The sequence below is a fragment of the Xenopus laevis genome, chromosome 2S (genome assembly GCF_017654675.1).
Source record: "Xenopus laevis strain J_2021 chromosome 2S, Xenopus_laevis_v10.1, whole genome shotgun sequence".
Lineage (NCBI taxonomy): Eukaryota > Metazoa > Chordata > Amphibia > Anura > Pipidae > Xenopus > Xenopus laevis.
Genome location: NC_054374.1, coordinates 69,408,791 through 69,431,495, shown reverse-complemented (window position 1 = coordinate 69,431,495; position 22,705 = coordinate 69,408,791). Strand labels below are relative to the sequence as shown.

General features: G+C 44.0%; 1 protein-coding gene across 4 annotated transcripts in view; it reads right to left on the bottom strand.

Moving 5' to 3' along the window:
- pum1.S (pumilio RNA binding family member 1 S homeolog) overlaps nucleotides 1–22,705 on the bottom strand; it is a 51,764-nt gene that overhangs the window by 1,748 nt on the left and 27,311 nt on the right. For all 4 annotated transcript variants that reach the window (XM_041583006.1, XM_041583007.1, NM_001087650.1 and 1 more), the window contains 11 exon segments: nucleotides 22,346–22,484; nucleotides 21,981–22,124; nucleotides 21,575–21,859; nucleotides 17,391–17,627; nucleotides 15,133–15,400; nucleotides 11,586–11,715; nucleotides 5,421–5,555; nucleotides 5,047–5,184; nucleotides 4,353–4,478; nucleotides 2,545–2,666; nucleotides 894–1,086 (listed from right to left, as the gene is read on the bottom strand). In XM_041583006.1, the coding sequence (XP_041438940.1) occupies nucleotides 894–1,086; nucleotides 2,545–2,666; nucleotides 4,353–4,478; nucleotides 5,047–5,184; nucleotides 5,421–5,555; nucleotides 11,586–11,715; nucleotides 15,133–15,400; nucleotides 17,391–17,627; nucleotides 21,575–21,859; nucleotides 21,981–22,124; nucleotides 22,346–22,484 (1,917 nt within the window).

The following is a 22,705-nucleotide window of genomic DNA, read 5'->3' as shown; positions in this document are numbered from 1 at the left end:
AGCAGCCGATATCAGTCCTCTAGACAGATTCTCGATCTTATCTGCTAGTGTATGGGGGCTTCTGATGGGTCTCCCCAATTGTAATCTGGCCAAGATATTGATAGGGGAGGTTAGATTTTTCTGCAGATCGAGGACCACATTTGAGGTTGCGGCCGTCACCCTGTTGGCACCAAGTCTCTTTCTTGTAATCCAATTGTTTGGTCCTAGGGCCAAAGCTCAGATTAACCTGATATTGCCCTGCCATTGGTGGGCATATCGGGGAGAAATCCACTAGTTTGGATCAAACGAGCAGATTTTATCGTGTATGGCCCATTACAGCCTTTGGTTCTTTGTCCCCAAACCCAGAATGTACAATGCAACTGTTCGCTGTACAGTTTTATGATATAAAGGAAAAAATTCCACAATTTTATATTAAAGGAATTGTTCAGTGTAAAGATAAAAAATTTTCTTCAATATAGCTAGTTAGGCAAAAATGTTATCTGTAAAGGCTGGAGTGACTGGATGTGTAACTTAATAGCCAGAATACTACTTCCTGCTTTGCAGTTCCCTTGGTTTCCACCGATTGGTACCAGGCAGTAACCAATCAGTGACTAGAGGGGGGAGTCACATGGGTCAAACTGTTGCTTTTGAATCTGAGCTGCATGCTGAGGATTAATTGCAAACTCACTGAACAGCTATGTCCCATGTGGCTGCCTTTTATGTCGCTGAAAAACTCAAGAGTTAGAGAGCTGAAAAGCAGGAAGTTCTGTTCTGTTTGACATCCAGTCATGCCAGCCTTTATACATTACATTTTTGGCTAACTAACTATATTAGAAACATTTTTTATTTTGCACATACTACTATCTATTTACCCAGTTTTAATTTTTACACGGAACTCTTCCTTTAAGGCTTACCTTGTGCATAACAATCTTGCGCTGAGCTGGTTCTGCTACATCGATCATTTTCTGTACAACATAGTTAGCATACTGGTCCTTCATCATGGTGTATAAGGCACTATGAGGCCCATCATTCATTGTGCACACCTCGTCTATCAGCATGGCCCTTTCCGTACGAGATGCATGTGTCACACACTTTTCAACTACATTACTGAAAAGATTAAAAAAAATATATAGCATAAGGTCCAAAACAGGCACGGATGTCTGTAACGCAGTAGATTTACAATACACACAACAGATTTTTGTCCAACACTAAAATAACAATTATTATTTATAAAAATTAGTTATGATTTAAGTATCCCATGAGCCATAAGTACAGGAACGTTTAACCTGCTGCCTTTTGTTGCTAAACTTAGTCCTAGCAGCTAGACTTAAAAAAAAAAAACATTAAAAATGTATTCATAAATCATAAAGGAGCACAAGCAAAAAAAAAAAAAAAAAAAACTATGTGTGGTAGCAATGGAAAATGTGCTCATGCAATCCTGAAAAGTTAGAACCACCTTTCTGTTTGCATATTTCCTAATACATATGCTACATCTACTTTCTATGAGTTATTCTAAGAAGTTATTCTATCCCTATAACCTAATATTTATTTACACCATGCGAGTGGAGGCGATAACTAGCCAAGTATAAGATTTAAGTATCTAATTTCCTGTGAGCTATTTGTCATTCACCTATGGGCCACAATGTATTACGCTTATACAGAAAAAGAACAGTATTTGACTGAAAAACCTCAAGTGCAATATGTTACCCTAGGCAACTAGAAAAGGGGCAATATCTTGACTCAAAAGCATAAAGTTAATTCCGGTGTGCTAGAAACTAGAAGTACTTCCTATAAGGCATATTAAAATAAATGACAAGTGTTGGTGGCTCACTGTTTTTGTCACATCATCTTTGGCACTTGCTTGTTTGCATGTTTACATATTTCTTCAAACTATGTATTATAGGGGGTCACACCCAAAATAGTTTTTACATAATGAAAGTAAACATTATTCTGAGCAATTTTCAAATATAAAACATTCAGTTGTTTTGTGGTTATTTGTAAACATAACTGCTACTGAATGAAATATCTGCCTGTGTACATTCTCTGCACTACTAGTTCTGACTCACCCCTAATTGAAAAACAATTGCAAATTCGAAGCTATACACACCTTCAACGTGTAAAGCAGGGGTCCCCAACCCAACCCATGAGTCACATTCAAATATAAAAAGAGTTGGGTAACAACACAAGCATGAAAAAAGTTCCTGGAGATGTCAAAGAAGGGATGTGACTGGCCATTTGATAGTCCCTATGTGCACTGGCAGTCTACAGGAGGCTCTTTTTGGAATTAAATTACACCTGGCTTTTATCCAACCAAAACTTGCCTCCAAGTATTGAATTCAATAGTAAGCAGCTGTTTTGAGGCCCCTGGGAGCAACATCCAAGGGGTTGGGGAGCAACATGTTGCTAGTCGCTACCTCTGATCCAATCTGTACATGATGACAGTTTCTCCATTATGAATGGATGCCAACATCAATTTAAGCATGAGCTACAACTTTCCAATGTATTTCCATTCTGTACACACACAATTAAAAAAATTTTTTATTTTAAATTACACTAATAAAATACCTGGCAAATTTGTGCTGACTCAGGACTAGAACGTTTCCACGAATCTCCGCAACGATTTTACTTTTGTCCTCCGGCCGACCATGCTCCAAAACATGCTGAATAACGTAGTTACCATACTGATCCTGAGAGAACAATCACATATATTTGGAATTGTCTTTAAATATTTTACAGAGTAGAGGTAATTGTAATGATTGTGCTAATTTAATAATAGATAATAATAAGCCTAAATGCAGAGAACTAAGTTCAAATGAGGAACAAGCATATACATGGACCAATCGGCTTTTGACCTACAACTCACAGCATGTCTCCGAGCGCCACATGTGTAACATCTCTTTTGCAGACAAGCTGTTAAACTTTGTCACAAGAGTGTCATGAAAAAAGCTGCAGTTTAGGCAAGTTGGATCACGTAACGTTAGCTGTAATCTGTTGCCAAATTATCCATATTTGCCAAATTAGAATTAAAAAAAAAAACAAAAAAAATAATTTCATGAGAAATTAATACAGTAGAACCTCAATTTTACGTTTCTCAAGGGACAATGGAAACGGTAACTATGGGAAATATATTAAGGACACACAAATGTGCAGGAATTTTTTTTATTTTGAAACAGAATTACCAAGTTATTACACATGCTTTCAACACAGTTTTATTTATTTCCCTTGCTCCCTCCTTTTCCAAGATGGTTGTATCTTATCTTTGTTACTTTTAACAATATTTTGCCCCCAATCCCTAACTACTCCTTTAGCACTTATCACTGCAGACTGCTTCTGCCCCCTCCAGCACAGCTGATGCTTTTGTCCTGGCTGTCCCCTTTCTACTCCAGCAAACATAACCTCACCAGATTGCTTCTAAAGGTGGCCATAGACGTTACATTTACGTTCTGTCTTGGAAAATATCTTTCCAAGAAAGATCGTTCGTTTTAATACACACGTGTAATGCAGAATGGTCATATATACAGGTAGAAACAATAGAATTCTACCTGTATCAGACGATTCAGTACTAACAATGGCTGATGTTTGGGTGCCTTTAAAGGCAGCCGATCAAAATTTTCCATCCAGCCTGATTGACGAGCCGACTATATACAAGTCTTCTGCCGATATTGGTCGGTTCTTTTCCTACAACACATGCACGAATATCTTACAAAATTTTTTTTGTATGATATTATCTGTGCACCTATGGCCACCTTAACATGCGTGTCCTGTCTGCCCCCATCCTTGGTTTTAAGCATAGCAGCTGCTTCCCTTTGCAGCTCAGTCTAAATTAGGAAATCGAGACAAGACATTGAAAATAATGACATGGCAACCAAACAATCACCACGTCACCGGTCCTGCCCCCACCATCATCCACCCCACCCTACTGCCCGGTTTCCAGCCCCAGAAAAGGTGGCAACCCTAGCCTGGACTGAGTCTAGTGCCCTAGTCCCTTGCTCCTCCTTCCTTACTCCCTTAATCATCAAAAATTGCTTTAAAAAAGCCTCAACACTAAATGTAAAAGGGTTTTCTGCTGGGGAAAAAAAAGGGGCGATTGGCAAGGGACAAGGGTGATAAAGCGATGTAAAATCAGGGAAAACAAAACATAAAACCCGGGAAAAATCCTATTGAAATGCATTAGAATATGAAGGGCCGCAGGAAAAAAATCTAAGTCTTGAAAGAAAAAAAAAATAAGGGTACATAAAATGGGAGTTCAACTGCAATTCACAATGTCACTTTAGCTCTCTTGAAACAGATTTTGAGGAATTCCCAAAATCCATACAGTGGTTTATGGTTGCACTGACAAATTAAAAGTTTGAAAAAACAAGTTACTCTAGTACCTGAACAAGTTGCTCCGTGTGCTGGTGTAATTCTTCTAAAATAGGCAGTGTCTGCTCAGGAAGGCAATGCTCCAAAATGCGCTGGATCACTCGACAGCCATACGGATGCGTAGACAGTGCAAATACCTGTGCAGAAAGCATTCAGTCAACATCCACATTTACGTGGTAGTAAATAATATGGGATTCCTCAACTGGAAAACCAATATTCAGAATGATCAGAATTATTGGAAGGCCATTTCCTAGAGTCCATTTTAGGCAAACAATTACTTTTTAAATCATTTTCTTTTTCTTCCTTGTACTAGATAGTAACGATTTTAGCAACCATCCATACAGGTGGTAGAAAATCCTATATGGTTTAATTAATAATTATATATGGCAGTGTTTTTTTAGTAGATTTCAGGTATGGTGATCCAAATTATGAGAAAACGCTTTATCCAGTAAACGCCCCAAGCAGAAAAAGTCCCAAGCATTCTGTTTAATAGATCCAATACCTGTATAACTTTTTCCTTTTCTCACACATCTTTCTGCTGTGTTCCTATATTTCCCTTTTCTTTTGATCTTTACACCCAACATCAGGTTCCTTTTACTTTGTATGACAAACTAATAATTCATTTCTCTTGTTTATCACTAAGCCTGAGAGTTCTTCTCAATAACATCAACGTTTTACACCCATTCTTCTCAAGTTAGAATGTACCTGGCTCTTGAAGGCATCAATAATGAATTGAAGGGACTGCGGCTGTACACACTCTATGCATTTTTGAACCACGTGATTCCCATTCTGGTCCTTTACACACTTCAAGACATGACCATCCAACTCTCTGACCATTTCATTCTGCCAAAAAGAATGCAAGAGTTGGAAGAGAAAGACAAAAAAACTTGATATTTTTTGTTACGAGGCAGCTAGAATTGATACAAACTAATATAACAGGAAATACTAATATAATACAAATCTCGCCAATTAGGGTTTTGAGGTACTGGAATACCACTATTCACAATTTAAAAACATGCACAGCTTGTTTTTCTACTTTAGTCTCTAGTGTACCACAGAAGAATGAATGGTCCACTTACAATAACCTGCTGATCAGGTGGAATAAACTCCAATGCCTTTTGTATCACCCGACATCCGTACATTTGCAATGCCAGTGAAAGTACGTGCCCACGAATCCGTTCAGCAAGTGCAAGCTTCTGCTCTAGGCTGCCAAACTACAAAAAAAGAAATATCTGATTAGAGAATCCTGAGTTTGTTTTGGTAGACCATATATGTACCCCACAGTATCAAATATATGTATTCAGTTGGGCACAGTTTAAGTCTGTCAGCTGTAAGCTTCTCCTTTAACTACTACTTGCTAAACAAATGTTAATGTCTCCTTGCTGCTGTCCCTCCATTAGGTTCTATGTAGAAGAATGCAAGGAGCTACAGGAAAACAGGATTTTTTTGTTACTCACCGTTAAATCTGTTTCTCTGTGGTCGATAGGGGGACACAGGGACTATGGGGTTAAGCTCCACCCTCCAGGAGGCAGGACACTTATGTTAATGAAAAAAGGGGGCGTGCCAGATACTGTGGCTTAACCCCACACTGTAGTGAAACCAATCAGTTGGTACCAAAGACCGACAATAAGACAGAAGTCATAGAAAAAAATGCAAAACTGGTAACTCAGGGAGAATTCCCATAGACCAACAGGGTTAACTCGCAGGGATGGGAAGCCCTGTGTCCCCCTATCGACCACAGAGAAACAGATTTAACGGTGAGTAACAAAAAAATCCTGTTTTCTCTGTTGTCTCAAGGGGGACACAGGGACTATGGGGACATAACAAAGCAGTCCCAAAAGTAGGGTGGGAGCGAGGAGAGACACGTCATTGCACCACAGCGTGCAGCACCGTACGGCCGAAGGCGGCCTCTGCAGATGAAAACGTGTCAAGTTTGTAGAATCGAGTGAATGTGTGAACAGAGGACCAAGTGTCCGCTCTACAGATCTGGTCGAGGGAGGCCGCGTTGCGCCAGGCGGCTCCCACTGACCTCGTGGAATGGGCTCTGATGCCATCCGGCGGAGACTTGCCCTTGGCTATGTAGGCCTGTCGTATGGTCTCTTTCAGCCAACGTGCGATGGACGTCTTGGACGCAGCCAAGCCCCGTCGGGCTCCAGAAGGTATGACAAAAAGGTTCTGCGAAGGACGAAAAACCTTGGTTCTCTCCAGATACCAGCGAAGTGCTCTGACAACGTCCAGACTGTGAAGCCTGCGCTCTTTATCGTTCTTGGGATCGGGGCATAAGGAAGGCACCACAATTTCCTGGTTGATGTGAAAGGATGATACCACCTTCGGAAGAAAGGAGGGCAGTGTGCGTAGGACAGCCTTATCCTTGTGGAATATGAGGAATGAAGGATCGCAGGACAGGGCACCGATCTCAGAGACTCTCCTAGCCGAAGATATGGCAACGAGAAACACCACCTTCCAGGTAAGCCATTGTTCTGAAATCGTAGCCAAGGGCTCAAAGGGAGGATCCAGAAGAGCAGCAAGAACGATGTTGAGGTCCCAACCCGGGACTGGTGAACGGAATGGAGGACTGATGTGTGACACACCTTGAAGGAAGGTACGAACTGAATCATCCAGGGCCAATCTGTTTTGAAGAAGAACGGACAAGGCTGACACCTGAACCCAGAGGGAGCTGAGTTTAAGACCGAGCTGGAGACCACGTTGAAGAAAGGACAGCACTCTTGGAATGCTGCACTCCATGAAGGAAGCGGAATCTGGAATGGGAATTGCGGAGTCTCTGCACCAGTCCCAATAGGTACGCCACACTCTGTGGTAAGCTCGGGAAGAGGTGGGTTTGCGAGATTTCAACATAGTTGTAATGACATCTTCCGCTATTCCCTTTCGTCTCCATATGGTTGCCTCAACAGCCATCCCGTCAAAGCGAAGAGGCCCGGGTTGTGGTGAACTATGGGGCCCTTACATAGAAGATCGCTCCTGAGGGTTAACCGGATGGGATCTGCTATCGACATTTCTTGAAGATCCGAAAACCACGTTCTTCTGGGCCAGAAGGGGGCTATCACGATGACCGTGAGGACGGACTGCCTGATCTTCAGAACCCGTGGCAGCATGGGAAGCGGAGGAAAGATGTATGCCAGGTCGAACTGCCAACACTGTGTCATGGCGTCCACTCCCGTTGCGAGAGGGTCCCGCGAGCGGGCGAAGAAGGTGTTGACCTTTCTGTTGGATCTGGACGCCATCAGGTCAATTTGAGGGAGACCCCAATGATGGACGAGTTCGGCAAAGGATTCCGGATGAAGTTCCCATTCCCCTGGATCTAGGGTATTTCGGCTGAGGAAGTCTGCTGTGATGTTGTTTACGCCCGGGATGTGAATAGCGGAGAGTCTGACTGAGTGAGACTCCGCCCAGTTCAAGATCTGTTGAACTTCCGCTAGGGCCGCTTTGCTGCGGGTCCCTCCTTGCCTGTTGATGTATGCGACAGTGGTTGAATTGTCGCTCTGAACACGTATCGCCTGTGCCTGGAAGAGAGGGGACCAGTGACGAAGAGCCAGTTTCACCGCTCGCAACTCTAGGATGTTGATCGGCAGTTTGGACTCCGCGGGAGACCATAGACCTTGTGCAGATAGAGAATTGAATGTTGCCCCCCAACCTTGTAGGCTGGCATCCGTCGTAAGAACTATCCAATCGGGTGTCGCCCAGGATTGACCCCGGGAAAGATTGGTCGGATTGAGCCACCACAGAAGAGAGGTCCTGGTGGATGGTAGGAGTGCTATCTTCTGCAGCAAGGTTCCCCCCCGCCATGCTGATAGGATGTTGGCCTGAAGGGGGCGTAGATGCAGTTGAGCGAATGGAACCGCCTCGATGGTCGACACCATTGAGCCGAGTACTTTCATGGCCAGATGAACGGTGGGTCTCTGAGTCTGTAGCAGGTTGGAGACTAGAGTTCTTATCTTCTCCCCCTTGTCTGGCGGGAGGAGTACACGTTGAGACAGGGTGTCGAATTCGAGACCGAGGAATGTCATCTGGTGACTGGGAAGGAGGTTGGATTTCTTCCAATTGATCGTCCAACCGAATTCTTGTAGAAGAGCTATCGCCTTCTGAAGATCCCTCACGCTCTTCTCCACAGTTCTGGATTTCAGAAGTAGATCGTCCAGGTAAGGCGTGATTCCCTGAATCCTCAGTGTTGCAGCGGTCACCGCCATGAGCTTGGTGAACACTCTGGGGGCTGATGAGAGGCCGAAGGGGAGGGCAACGAACTGATAATGCCGATTCTGGAAGGCAAATCTCAGAAATTGATGGTGAGGAGGCCAGATGGGGACATGGAGATAGGCGTCTTTGATGTCTAGTGACATAAGAAACTGTCCCGACTCCATCCCTCGGATGACTGAGCGGAGCGTTTCCATCTTGAACCGTACCGATCGAAGATATTTGTTGGGAAATTTGAGATCTAGTACTGGTCTGAAGGAGCCATCCTTCTTGGGCACTAGGAACAGATTTGAGTAAAAACCTGAGAAGGCTTCCGGCTGAGGGACTGGAATGATCACCCCATCCTGTTCCATCTTGTCGATGCAGTCCAGAAAGGCTTGGGCCTTTGTGGTATTTGTTGGTAGCCTTGACATGAGAAATTTTCTGGGAGGACGGGAGGAAAAATCGAGGTGGTAACCTTCTGTGATAATCTCGTTGACCCAGGCGTCCGAGTATCGGTTCCAGACCTCCCGGAACCGTAGTAGTCTGCCTCCTATGGACTGCTGCGGTTCCGGAGGGGATGCCCCGTCAACCTGAAACTGGCTTGTCTGTTGTAGGTTTGCTGTGGAATTTGTTGTTCTTCCACGCTGGTCGTCCCTTGTCTGTAGGTTTGGAACGAAAATTAGACTGTTGGGGCGGGCTGTAGCGCCTTGAAGACCGGCTGGTTTGGCCTCGAAAAAACTTTCTCTGTCGAAATGTGGAAGAGGATCGAGACTTGGACTGGGGTAGGAACGTGCTCTTACCCCCAGTTGCTTGGGAAATAATCTTTTCCAGCTCCTCACCAAAAAGCCGTAGGCCCTTGAAGGGTAGCGAAGTCAAGGACTTTTTAGAACTGAGGTCAGCCGTCCAATTCTTTAACCATAGGGTACGCCTAGCCGCTACGGACAGTGCTGAAGTGCGTGCAGTGATCTGAGCTGTGTCGAGCGTAGTCTCCGTAAGGTAGGCAGAGGCCTCCACTATGGATTGTACTGATGAAAGTAGATCTGTTCGAGGGACACCCTCCTGAATATCTGTAAAGAAGGGATTCGGCCCAGGCCTGAATGGCCCTTGCTACCCAGGCAGAGGCCAGGACGGGACGCAAGGTAGAATCAGCAGATGAGTACACCGCTTTGAGAAAACCTTCTAGACGTCGATCAGAAGAGTCCTTGAATGCTGCGGCATCTGTAACTGGTAGTGTAGTAGATTTAGACAGTCTGGAGACAGGAGCATCTACTGTAGGAGGCATTGACCACTTGTCCACCAATTCCTTAGGAAAGGGATAGGACTTGGAAAATTTACGAGTGGCTTGAAACTTTCTTTCAGGGTAATTCCACTCCTCTTGTATAATATCCAGCAGTTGTTCATGTGAAGGAAAACAGAGAGAAGATTTGTGTTTTCTCTTAAATAGGCTGGAGGATTGAGACCGTGGATCTTGTGACTGAGAGATCTTTAAAACTTCTGTGACGCCCTTAATGATATGTTCTATGTCATGTTGTACGTCATGACCTTTAGCCTCATCTTCAAGTAGTTCTTCGTCATCAGATGATACATCGGAGAGGGGTAGTTCGCCTTCTGAATGAGAGGAATCCCCCCCCATGCAGAGAACCATCAGATGGAGAAAAGGCCCCCGAGTGGGCCCTTGATAGTTCAAGTCTCTTGCGTTTTCCGCTGGAACGCTGATCTAGCTTGGCCAGGGCCCAGCCCAAGTTATCTGCAATAGAGGGGAGATTTTGAAGAGATGCCAGAGATTGTGAAAGTTGGAGGGCCCATAGTGGAGCAGGGGGCTCTGAGGAGGGGCCGGCCATGTTGTCTTGTGGAGTGTCTTCTCCAGAAGGAGGGCTAGACATAGCAGTTGTGGAAGTAGTGGTACCTCCTGGTACAGGCACAGCGGGGGCTCCCTTGGCACAAGATCTGCAGAGGGGCTCACCTTGACCCCCTGGAATCTTTAATTGGCAATGTTTGCAGGCAAAATAGGTAATTTGGGCTGCAGTTGCTGGTGCTCTCCCCCCCCCCCCGCCCTAGGGAATAGTCCCCCTGACTTACCTTCTGCCATAGCAGGGACTATGGTACCAGCTGAAGGGTTTGTTATTGCTACAGTATGTTGTGCAATAAGCGACTGCTAGTGCCTTTGAAAGACTGAGAAAGGACTTATAAGAGTGCCGGTGCGCTGCGAGTAATAGAGCCGCACATAGAGCGTGGAGGAAAACGCGCGAAAAACAGCGGCGTTGGAATGAGGCTTGGAACACAAGGGACCGCCTCCCCCTATTCACGCAGCCGGATGCGTTCCACAGGTGGCGCGCAGAATGGCGCCGGCAACCGACTATTCCCCTGCTCTGACGAAGGAAGGCAAGTAGCGCCTAATTCCTCTAAGGAACACAGGGGAAGCGAGTGAGGAAGGGAGAGACTCTAAGAGGCCATCTCCACAACTTGCAGCGCAGCAGTCAGGGCATAATGGAGAGGAGTAACACACCTTGAGCAGCCCTGAGGGGGGAGAGCAACTGTGTAGGAATAGATGAAAAGAGAATCTACTCACATGTAGCCGCACTGCAGGCCCTCTGCTCTCCCTCCACGGAGCGCAGGCATGCCTATGCGAGTCGTGTTTAGCCAGAAGGCCATGGACTGACTCCAGTGGGCATCCCACGAAGGGGGTTTTACTCAAGCCATACAGGTAGCCCTGAATGTGGTATGAACCCCAATTTCTCTTAAAAGCTTGGAGCTGTAGTTGTCCATCCTCCTTGGAAGCAGGACACTTAAAAACTGGTTGGTTTCACTACAGTGTGGGGTTAAGCCACAGAATCTGGCACGCCCCCTTTTTTCATTAACATAAGTGTCCAGCCTCCTGGAGGGTGGATCTTAACCCCATAGTCCCTGTGTCCCCCTTGAGACAACAGAGAAAACTTGATTTGCATGTTAAAATATTTAGCCATTTCATCTGTTATTAATGCCCTGATGTGTTGTACCATCAAGCAAAGCTTTACATAATAACGGACTAAGGAAAAATGGGGACATTTGCCAACCTCAAAAAATTTCTGTATGACATAATTCCCAAATACATCCACCATAAGCTGGTAAGCTGCTTGAAGGATCTCGTTGAACACCAGTTGCCTTTCTGCAGGTGTAGCTCGCTCCAGCTTCAACTGAATAAACCTGCAGGAGACAAATATATTTTTAGCACTTATGCTGTTCTTTGCCTCTACAGGATTTAAGACCATTCCAACCAACACTCAAAGCTTCTACAACTCTTTGAAGAAGATGACACAACTTAGTTGTATACATCCATTAGCAAAAATTGAAAGTCTCAAAGATATTCACACCTAAAACTTGATGACTGCTAATGTAGTTGCAACATGAGCAGCTACTGAAGAAGGTTTCACCAATCCCCCATGCTGGCAGCTATCTCCTTTGTTATGAAAATCTCAGCACAAGTGCAGATGGCAGTGGCTTCAGGTGCTTTGCTAAGCGCTCATGGTTTTTAACAGTTAAAGTGATTTCCAGCGAACAACAGAATTTAAAATGTCCTATTTTATTTAAATAAGTCCTATTGTTAGTTATAAAAGTATTATAAATGTACAATTATTTATATGTTCTAACTTTATAGAAGGGGATATACACACATGTATATGGCTAGGTGCTGTCCCAAAGTATTAAGTAAATTATAGACTATAGGACTTATTGTATAGCAAAAATAAATGTATTGGTCCCACTTAAAATGACCTACAAACAATCAAATATGATGACATATTAACAAATTTAGAGAGTGTAACTGCTTGCTTAATATTGTTTTTTTATTGTTGTTTATTATGTTTACATTTCCCAAACTACCAGCACATCATCAGAACTGGAAATAGTGCACTGCTGCTGTCACAGGGAGCCTCAGTACTTTACTCAATAAGATATAATTAGTCTTTATTGGAGGCAAAACAACCCTATAGGGTTAAATTAATGCTCAAATTATATTTTATAGACAAGGTATGGCGACCCAAATTATAGAAAGACCATTCTGGATAACATGTCCAAAACATGTATTCCACTAAGATATGCCCGGCAGAGCAAGCCTGGCTTGATCTACCCATAACTGCAGAAGAGGTAGAAAATGCTATCCAATCCCTTCCGTCGAATAAACCCCTGGCCTGGGCGGGCTTCCCCCAGACTAATACAAAACACTAGGCCCACTAATAACCCCACCGCTCCTAGATCCTTTCCAGGCAGCCTGGGATTCCGAATCACTGCCACCATTCTTTGCTGAAGCACTTATAGTGGTCATTCCAAAGGCAGGATGAGATCCAACCCTATGCAGCTCATACCTCCCTATATCCCTTATCAACACTGATGCCAAAATACTGGCAAAAATTCTGGCCACAAGGTTAACCCGAGCAGTGAAGGATATAATACATACGGACCAATCCAGCTTTATAGCAGGCAGAGTAACAGACTTTAACCTTTGCCGTCTCTTTACTAACCTTCAACGTTCGCATACGAACAGGGAATCTAGGATGGTGGCCACGCTTGATTCTGAGAAGGCCTTTGACTGGGTAGAATGGGACTACCTTTTGCAAGTGCTACACAGGTTTGTCCAGTGGGTGAAGCTACTGTACAAATCCCCAATAGGTAAGGGTCAATAACTATGTTTCTCCCCCCTTTCAACTTTGTAGGGGGACCAGGCAGGGATGCCCCCTGTCCCCAATCCTCTTTGCACTAGCAATTGAACCCTTGGTCATTATGATAAGAGATAGCCCAACTATCAAGGGCTACAATAGGCTAGTATCACAGATATCACAGAGAAGGTGTCCTTCTTTGCCGACGACATACTTGTATACCTAGCAGACCCTCTAGAGTCCCTTTCCAGTCTACTTGCCACTGTTTAGGACTTTTGCAAGTACTCTGGACTCCGGATTAACTGGGACAAATTGCAACTGTTCAGCATTGACCCCCTGCCTACCACTACACTACCCCCAGAGACAATTAAAGTGGGTGTCATCATTTCAAGTACCTGGGGACAGGAGTGCACCCAGACCCCCAACAATTTCTGAAATTAAACTTAGACCCGATACTTGACCCTATGTCTCATACCCTCGAGAGTTGGGCCAAACTACCACTCACACTTTGGGGATGGGCAAGCATCAATTAAAATGATCTGCCTCCCCAAATTTCTTTACATATTCCAACAACACCCCATTCACCATACACCGACTAGTCTTTAAAAAAAAAAAATAGTGCCATAATCCAATCTAAAGGGTCCCCCTCCTCATCTCCTGGTTAAGACTAACAGCAGCCATTGAATAAAAGGGGGTTTAGCCCTCCCACATTTCTACTTCTACTACTTCTCAAATCTTATTACCTACACTGGTGTCTCTAGCCCAACCCCTACAATCCTAGTACTTCAAGCATCTATTCTCCACTCGATAGAGGGCATGAGAGCATACCCCTCCAGGCATCACGTGGACATGATCACCCTGCCTGACACCCTATTGACCCCACACAAAGCATGGTCTGCATTGAAGATCGTGCACCACCAGCTCACCTCACCCCACCTCCCACTCTGGGCTAATTCACTCCTACAAAATCTCCACAAACTCCAAGACTTTGTATATTGGCCAAGACTGGGCTTTAAAAAAACTCTCCGATTTAATATCTGGGTCTCACTTCCTCACGCACCAAGAAAGAGTCTCACTTCCTCATGCACTACAAGAAAGAGTCCCTAATCAACAGGTACAATTTTATAGGTACCTCAAACTTTGACATGCATTCCATGCCCAGTTTCAAACTCCTTCCCCCACAGTGGCCACAGTGGGGCTGGAAGACTCTCTCCATTCCCCACCCCCCACTAAACTGCTATCCAAGCTCTACAGAGGAATCCTGGAGTCAATAAAGCCGCCCTTTGACCAAGCCTACCGCCTATGAGCACAGGCCATTCCTGGTCTTGAATATGAACAGTGGAAGGAGGCTACGGATAATGCCTACAACTTCCTAATATCAATAAAAGACATGCTAATACAATACAAATTCCTTCACCAAAACATGTATTCCAAGAATCAATCATCTAGCCTTGGTTTGGACCAATGGTAAGATTAAGAATGGTACAGCTTTTCAATGTCTAAAATATGAACAGCATATACATATTACAACATCCATTGACAAAACACCTCTTCTCAAACATATTAGGGCTCATTAAGTAAGGGGCACCAGCTTACGCCTGGCAGTACGCCATACTAGAGTGGTAGGTAGCTCATGCATTTCCCCAGCTTTCCCCTATCTTGAATGCAATTGATGACATACAAGGCAAGATAAAGATGTGCAAACAAAGAATTGTTGCCAAGCCCTGTGAAGTATATACAGCATAATACAAATAAAGACTAAGCAAATGAAGACTGGATAACATGATGCAGCTCCTAAACTCAGAGAAAGTGTCTAAAAACCTAACATTATAAAAAACAAGAGGATAAAGATAGACTGATTTATCCATTCCATAAAATTATGTGTTGTTTAAAGAGACTAATTAACTACACTAAACAAAAGGCAGCAAATAATACAATACAAGAGGCTGCCAAGAGACAAGTTAAATACCTTGATCCATGCTGGTCCTGGGAAAACTCCATGATGTGGCCAGCGATTTCTCGTAACTGCAAATTTGGGTAGCGGTTGTTCCGGAAATCTTCAAGTAGTCTGCTTCTACCAGAGGGCATGACATCTGACATACCATAGCGCAAGCGGGAGGATGGGAAGAGTGTGCTACTTGGGCTGAATAAGCTAGATGCACTGCTGGCACTTCGGTACTTTGCTTCCGCTCCTGGTGCAGCAGAAATATATCGCCCACTACCATTCGTTAAACCTCCTATAGTAAAAAAGGTTTGTTAACACTATCAAAGATACTGGAAACATATAGCACCCAAAAGGGTATCAAAACAAAGTTTTTAACGTTTTCAAAAATGTCACAGGCTCTGCTGCAAACGTAGGTGCCGATTTACTAACTTCGAGTGAAGGATTCGAAGGTAAAAAACTTCGAATTTCGAAGTTTTTTTTGGGCTACTTAGACCATCGAATGGGCTACTTCAACTATGACTACGAATCGAAGGATTCGAACTAAAAATTGTTAGACTATTCGACCATTCGATAGTCGAAGTATTGTCTCTTTAAAAAAAACTTCGACCCCCTAGTTCACCATCTAAAAGCTACCGAAGTCAATGTTAGCCTATGGGGAAGGTCCCCATAGGCTTGGCTAACTTTTTTTGATCGAAGGATATTCCTTCAATCGTTGGATTAAAATCCTTCGATTCGAAGGATTTTATCGTTCGATCGAAGGAATTATCGTTCGATCGAAGGAATTATCCTTCGACCGAACTATCTGCGCTAAATCCTTCGACTTCGATGGATTTTAATTCCTAGTCGAATATCGAGGGTTAATTAACCCTCGATATTCGACCCTTCGTGAATTGGCCCCGTAATGTTATGTTTTTGATTTAAAAAAACACATTATAGCCAATAAAAAAAAACAAACAAAATCGGTTGTAAATTACAGAGAATAAAAATAAATACAGAACATGAGAAAGACTAACTGGGTTGGATCTTATTGTGAACTTATTAAGCAAACACCCATCTCCCTATAATGCAACATCATTATTTATATTATAAGCTTCATGAATAATGAACTCACAGTGCTTAACATTTCTTAACATTCCACATGTAAATAAGAAAGCTTTTAAAACAATCAATAAGATTACCATTTGGCTGTTTATATATTTAGTTTATAGTCTCGTCCCACTCACCATACCATACACTCAGCAAAGGAGTTACAATATCACATAATGGGGCTTTATGTTATCACTGAACAACTTGGGCTGTACAAAGTTATTACTACACCATAAAATGTTGCCCCCCTATTTCTCTATCAGCTTTTTGTATCTAAATTATTGTTGAGTTCTGAAGCAAACACACCAGTTATACCAGTGCAGTACAACACTACATTATTGTCATTACTTTAAAAGACCAAATTTTTTAATGTTTTACTTTTTAATGTCAAGTGTGAAGACACACACACCAAGTAGTAAATGCTACTTGTCACTGCTACAAAATAGACAAGTGATAATTGGCTTTAGTATGATGCTATGTTTTTAGCAGAGGCTAGTCTCCGTATTGTCTAGGCAAGGTATTTTGTAGCCACAAAAAATAGCCGCTATTAGTAGCTCTGTGAGCCTTCACCCTAAAACTGCAGTTTTGATTCAGAAACACAACTATAGTTTAGTCAGTGATCCCCAACCAGTAGCTCGTGAGCAACAAGTTGCTCTCCAACCCCTTGGATCTTGCTCCATAGGGGCCTCAAAGCAGGTGCTTACTTTTTAATTCCAGGCTTGGAGGCAAGTTTTGGTTGCATAAAAATCAGGTGCACTGCCAAAGAGCCTCAATGTAAATTGACAATCCACATATAGGCTACCAAATGTCCAATCACAGCACTTATATGGCAGCGCAAGAACATTTTTTAAGCTTGTGTTGCTCCCCAACTCCTTTTACTCCTGAATGTGAATGTTACTCACGGGTTCAAAAGGTTGGGGATCCCTGGTTTAGATGTGAAGCAGCCATTTAAGCACAGGATATATGACATAAGTTTTGAAGAATTCCATTATATATTGCAGAGCTTATCAATTACCTGCTGTGTTTCCTGTGCTATTACTTCAAAACGCTTTCTTTTTTGGTGTTACTGTTCCTTTAACTTTTACAGCTTATTTTGAAGTCTGTTTATTGTATGTTCAAAATGATGTTGCTGACTCCATTCACAGTAGTTTACTATTTTTGTAGATAGTGTATATAATATAATGTCTTTTACTTACCAAGGTTGAGGCTGGTGGAGGACCCATGAGAAGACAGGGATGGAGGAGGTGTTTGGGAGTGACTGGGACCCTGACTGGGAAGTGGCATTCCCACAGGACCTGGAGAAGATGAAAAGCCCAGTCCATTGTAGAAGCTGTGACCTATGGGTGTCAGGCTGCTAGAAGTTCTCTTATAGATATCACTGCTGCCAGTCAAAGAGTCACGACGAGAACCACTGTTCGTGTTAGAATTCGCAACTATAGAAAGAAAAAAAAGACTCAAATTGCAGCATAATTTCACAAAAAAAGGGCAAGGAACTCCATCTCTTGATATACCATTCTATGCCATTAGCCAAGTCAGACTCACAAGGAATAGATTTACTATTATAAAGTCATGTTATAGATCCCAGTTTTTTTTAAACTAAATGGAACTTATGAGCAAAATGTAAATTCAAAAACCCCTATACCTAGAGGTTTATAGGATGCATGCTAACTGCCTCTGCTTCAATGGGGGGAGGGGGGGTGTTTATATAACAGAATGGCTGTTTTTATTTAAAAAAAAAATGCACTTGCTGGGAGAGAAAGAGAATTTAGGAGAAGTTGCCATTTCTGGATTTACATTGACCAGAATGTCAGAGATTGATACTCCATAACCAGTGTGCTGAACGATGCCATATGGAGGAGGTTAGGACGTGCTTCTGTATCACGTTTACGTTGGTTATTCTGACAATTGGAAAAGCTCGACCCCTACACTGAGTAGGTGGTTACGGTCTTGCATCTTCCAGGATGAGGTTGTCTTTGGGGTCTAATGTGTGATTCCAGCATGACCTTCAAGTCTCTCTAACCTCTTCATTCCACACAGGAGGAGAGTTAATTGGCCGAAAGACATGGAGAAATCTAAGAATCGCACTGCGTAAGTATGCTTGGGTCACTCCCTCCCCCTGGTTCTCTTCCTGTGACCCAGGCTTCCGGGACTAAGGAGCAGAACTATAGTGGAGTCCCGGGTGATCGCCTTATTTCACTTGGAGTGGTGCAGCTACCATCGCAACTCACAACAGATGCATTGCGTCTGACAGCCTGGGGGCGTAAGCGGGGGCACGCTTCTACGGCAAGTTTTAAACTTTGGTGCCAAAACAGTCCTTTCTGCGCCTCTGCGGATTACGGGACAGGTCTCCTCTGTGTATACGGGAATAGCTGCGGTCACTACCTGGCAGGCACACCAAACTAGAGCTGTGTCTGCTCCTCCTACTGTCTGTTTCCCCCACTACAGGTTTTGGGCTCAGTGCTGTGACAGCACAAAAGACCTAGAAGGCAACTTGCCTCACCATGTCTGAGGGGTCCAGCGATGGCCCTGTCGCCAAAGGACCCTCATCAGCATCCATAAAATTTTCAACTTGTGCCAAATGCCGGAAACATTTGCCAATGGGGCACAAAGACCCCATGTGCTCTTTATGTAAGCCCACAGCTATAGGCTTGGAACTCTCAGGACCTGCTCCTCCTAAGGTGCACCAGGCCCCCCAGGTGGGCACAGTGACACCCCCCCCACACAGACACCTCAACCCCTGACGCACAAGAATCCCAATTAGCAACAGCGATTCCAAAGCTGCCTCAATTGTTGGATATACTCCCGTCTTGCCTTGACAACCCAAAGGTCAAGGCACACAAGCGGAGGGCCCCATCTGCCTCAGAGGAGGAGAGTGACTGTGGCTCCAGAAATCTATCCCCGCCTCCCCCAGACACCATCCTCTCAGAAGGCAAACTGTCACTCAGTGATTAGGAGGGGAGGAGGAGTCCCTCACACATTGCTCAGGGGCGATATACTCGCTGGTCCTCTAGGTCCTAGACACACTTCATCTTCAGGAGTCGGAGGCCTCTTTTGCATCATCTAACACGCTCTTCAAGAGATACAGCAAAGCATCTCCAGTTTTTCCCTTTCATTCACAACTCGACCACATAATCCAACAGGAGTGGGACAAGCCCAAGAGGCGTCTCCAAGCTAACTGTAGGTTCCTGAAACTTTACCCATTCCCAAAAGACGCTCTGGAAAGGTGGTTCTTGCCAGCCTCAGTGGACGCGCCATTATCCCGGCTCTCGAAGAACCCTGCTTGCCAGTTCCAGATGCCACTTCATTAAAGGATGCCATGGACAAGAAACTCAAAGGTTTACTGCGTTCCATATTCACAGCCTCAAGCACCTCCCTTCGGTCTGGGTTAGCAGAGCTATCCAATCCTGGTAGTCTCTGCTTGATGCAATTCAGTCTGGGGCAACTGTCACGAATTGTCACAGTGGGCTTCACAGATAAAGGACGCAAACGACTACATCTGTGAGGCACTCCTGGAACCTTAGTAAAATCTCTATTGGAGAAGCCGGCACACAAGGCCAGGTTCTGTATGAAAGTACTAGGGGTCATGGTCTCCACAATCGAAGCAGTGCCTTTGCTCTGTACCACCTCAGGGAGCTACAGTGGAACATTCTATAAGTCTGGAAACGGTAGTCGCTCCTCCAGATGATTCGGCTCTCCAACAAGACACGGGCATCTCTCCTCTGGTGGCTCAGCAACCTCTCCACAGGCAGACCACTCGAAAACCCCCTTTGGCGTCTCTTAACCTCTGAAATTTCTCCAGGATGGGCTGTCCATGGGTCTCTCAAGTCACAGATTTCCACCTTGTTGGCCTTATTCCAAAAACGCCTTGCTCTCCTACCCAATGTAAGGACCTTCCTGCAAGGAGTAGCTCACCTAACTTCTCTGATTCAAGCTCTTGTCCCCACATGGGATCTCACCATGGTTTTGCAAGCACTCCAAGAACCACCATTAGAGCCCATGGCCTCCATTTCTCTGCAGTTACTCACATTGAAGTCCATTTTTCTGCTGGTCATTTCATCTGCGAGAAGAGTGTACAAACGCGGTGCCTTATCATGCAAGATTGCCTTTTTCCATACAGACAGGGTGGTACTTTATACCGTACCATCCATCCTTCCTAAGGTGGTCTCTGCCTTTCACATAAACCAGATGTCACCATCCCAACCTTCTGTCCCTCACGATCCAGCACTAAGGAGGTGGCACTGCATTCACTGGACCCCACAGGGCTCTCAAGTTTTACCTCCACAGGATGCATGACATACGTAAGTCAGATGCCCTGTTCGTGCTACCCATGGGGCCCCACCAAGGCAAACTGGCCTCCAAAGCCACCACATTGAGCTGGATCAAACAGAACATTCAACGAGCATATACCTCACGGGGCCAAGCTACCCCAGGGGGGTGAGCAATTCCTGGGCATTTCTAAACCAAGCCTCAGCGGAACAGCTGTGCAAGGTAGCTACATGGACCTTAATCCACTCCATTGTAAAATTCTATCATGGTGGTCTCTTCCACGTTGGCCTATCCTCCTCACCTTATTCCACGGGACAGCTTTGGTAGGTCCCCACTGTTCGTGTACCCCAAGCAGACAATGGAGAAAAGGGGATTTTGTGTGCTAACCGTTAAATCTTTTGCTCTTCAGTCGCTTGGGGGACACAGGACTTACCTCCCTGGATAGGGGCTGTCTCTGCCAGTCAGACGTGGTTTGGTAACTTTTCCTATGCAATTGTTAATGTAAAGTTACGATCAAAATTATCAGATTCCTTTGGTACAAACTGATCTGGGCTCCACCAGCTCGGGGGTATAGCAAGTGGGGGAGGAGCCTGTTCTATTCTTTCTATTGTTGTGTCATGCCTCCTAGGGGTTCCAGCTATACCCCACTGTTCCTGTGTCCCCCAAGTGACTGAACAGAAAGAGACAACGGTGAGTACACGTAATTATTTCTGGATTTTGTTCTTCAAAGTTACATTTTGATAATTTGTGTGTTATCTGGTGTGAGGGTTGGGCATGTCTGTTTAGCAGACACAGATCAATAATAATTCATTTGTATTCCTTACACTACTACAAACTTTACGGGTCATTTTCTTGTTTATGGTTACTATTTAGATGTGTTACCCCTAGCACCATCACTCTCCACAGGTTTGTGCATTTCAGCAAAATAGAAAATTATTACAATAAAAAAAGTATTTATTCAAGAATGCAATTGTTATATTGTTAAAATAGGTTATATAAATCAGTATTAATTTGCCCTTTCATAAAGTAAAAAGTCACTGCCACAAAACAGAGTTTTAAACTTTGTGGTTGTTTCCATGTTTTATTTTTTTAATCTACATTGGCACAATCTTACCTGCAGTCCCAAATCCACCAAGAGCTGAACTCAGTGTGGCTCCTAAAGACCCGCTGCTGCCGAATCCCAAAGAACTGTTTCCAGGCTGACCAGAGCTCTGTGAGAACAAGGAGCTGCTCTGTGAATTACTGTTCATTGAGCTGTTGCCATAGAAGGAGCTGGATGCAAGATTCTGGTTGCCTTGAGGCTGAGGCTGGCCTTGTGGCTGCTGAGAGTTTAACTGCCGAAATGGTCCATTAGCAGTACCTGCTGGACCATTTGCAGAGGCAGCAGCTGCTGCAACGGCTAGAAAATAAAAAAATAAAATCTTAATCTCTTTTGAAATCAGTCAGCAAAATTAATTTGGCGCATTTCCTGTTTGTTTATTTATTTTTAAATATTAAGTGAAAATTCAACAAAAATGTACCTGCTTGTGCTGCTGATTGGCTGATGATAACAGATGCTGGTGCTACTAGACGAACAGGTCCACCCAAACCATTCCTGGCTCCAGTATTCACAACTAGGGCACCTGTCTGATCATAGTAAGCAGCAGGTGCAAGCATAGGGTATCCTGAAATAATGACAATAGAAGCTGATTATATATCAATACAATGGAGCTTTTCTTTACAAGAGTATGTAGGCATGTTTGTGAGAGGTGTTTGTTAAATCGAGCGAAAACTTGCAATGCGTAAATTAGTAATAAATACATTTCGTAGCCTCCACACATGAGCATTTATAGTATGATGAAAGTCTCCATCAACCATATTATATGGGTTTGTACAGTGTACCCACCTGGCATTCCTGCAGCTAGTCCTTGTCCAAAGGCAAGTGCAGAATTCACCGCAGCTGCTGCCACCAGCTGATCAGTTTGTTGCCCCTGCTGATTTTGGTTGGGTGTCAACGGTCTCTGGTTGCCTCCTGCACGTAGCACCTATGATGAAGAATACAAAGGCAACAGATGATATGATCAGAAATTAAACCAACGAAAAATATGTGAGAGGCTTAAAGGAGAAGGAAAGCTACGGAGGCATTTTATTGGCAATAGATTAGCTGCAATAGTGCAAGCTAGAATGCTATATTTATTCTGTAGAATGTTTTACCATACCCGAGTAAAAAGCTCTAGAAACTCTAAATGTTTGTTTAGGATAGGAG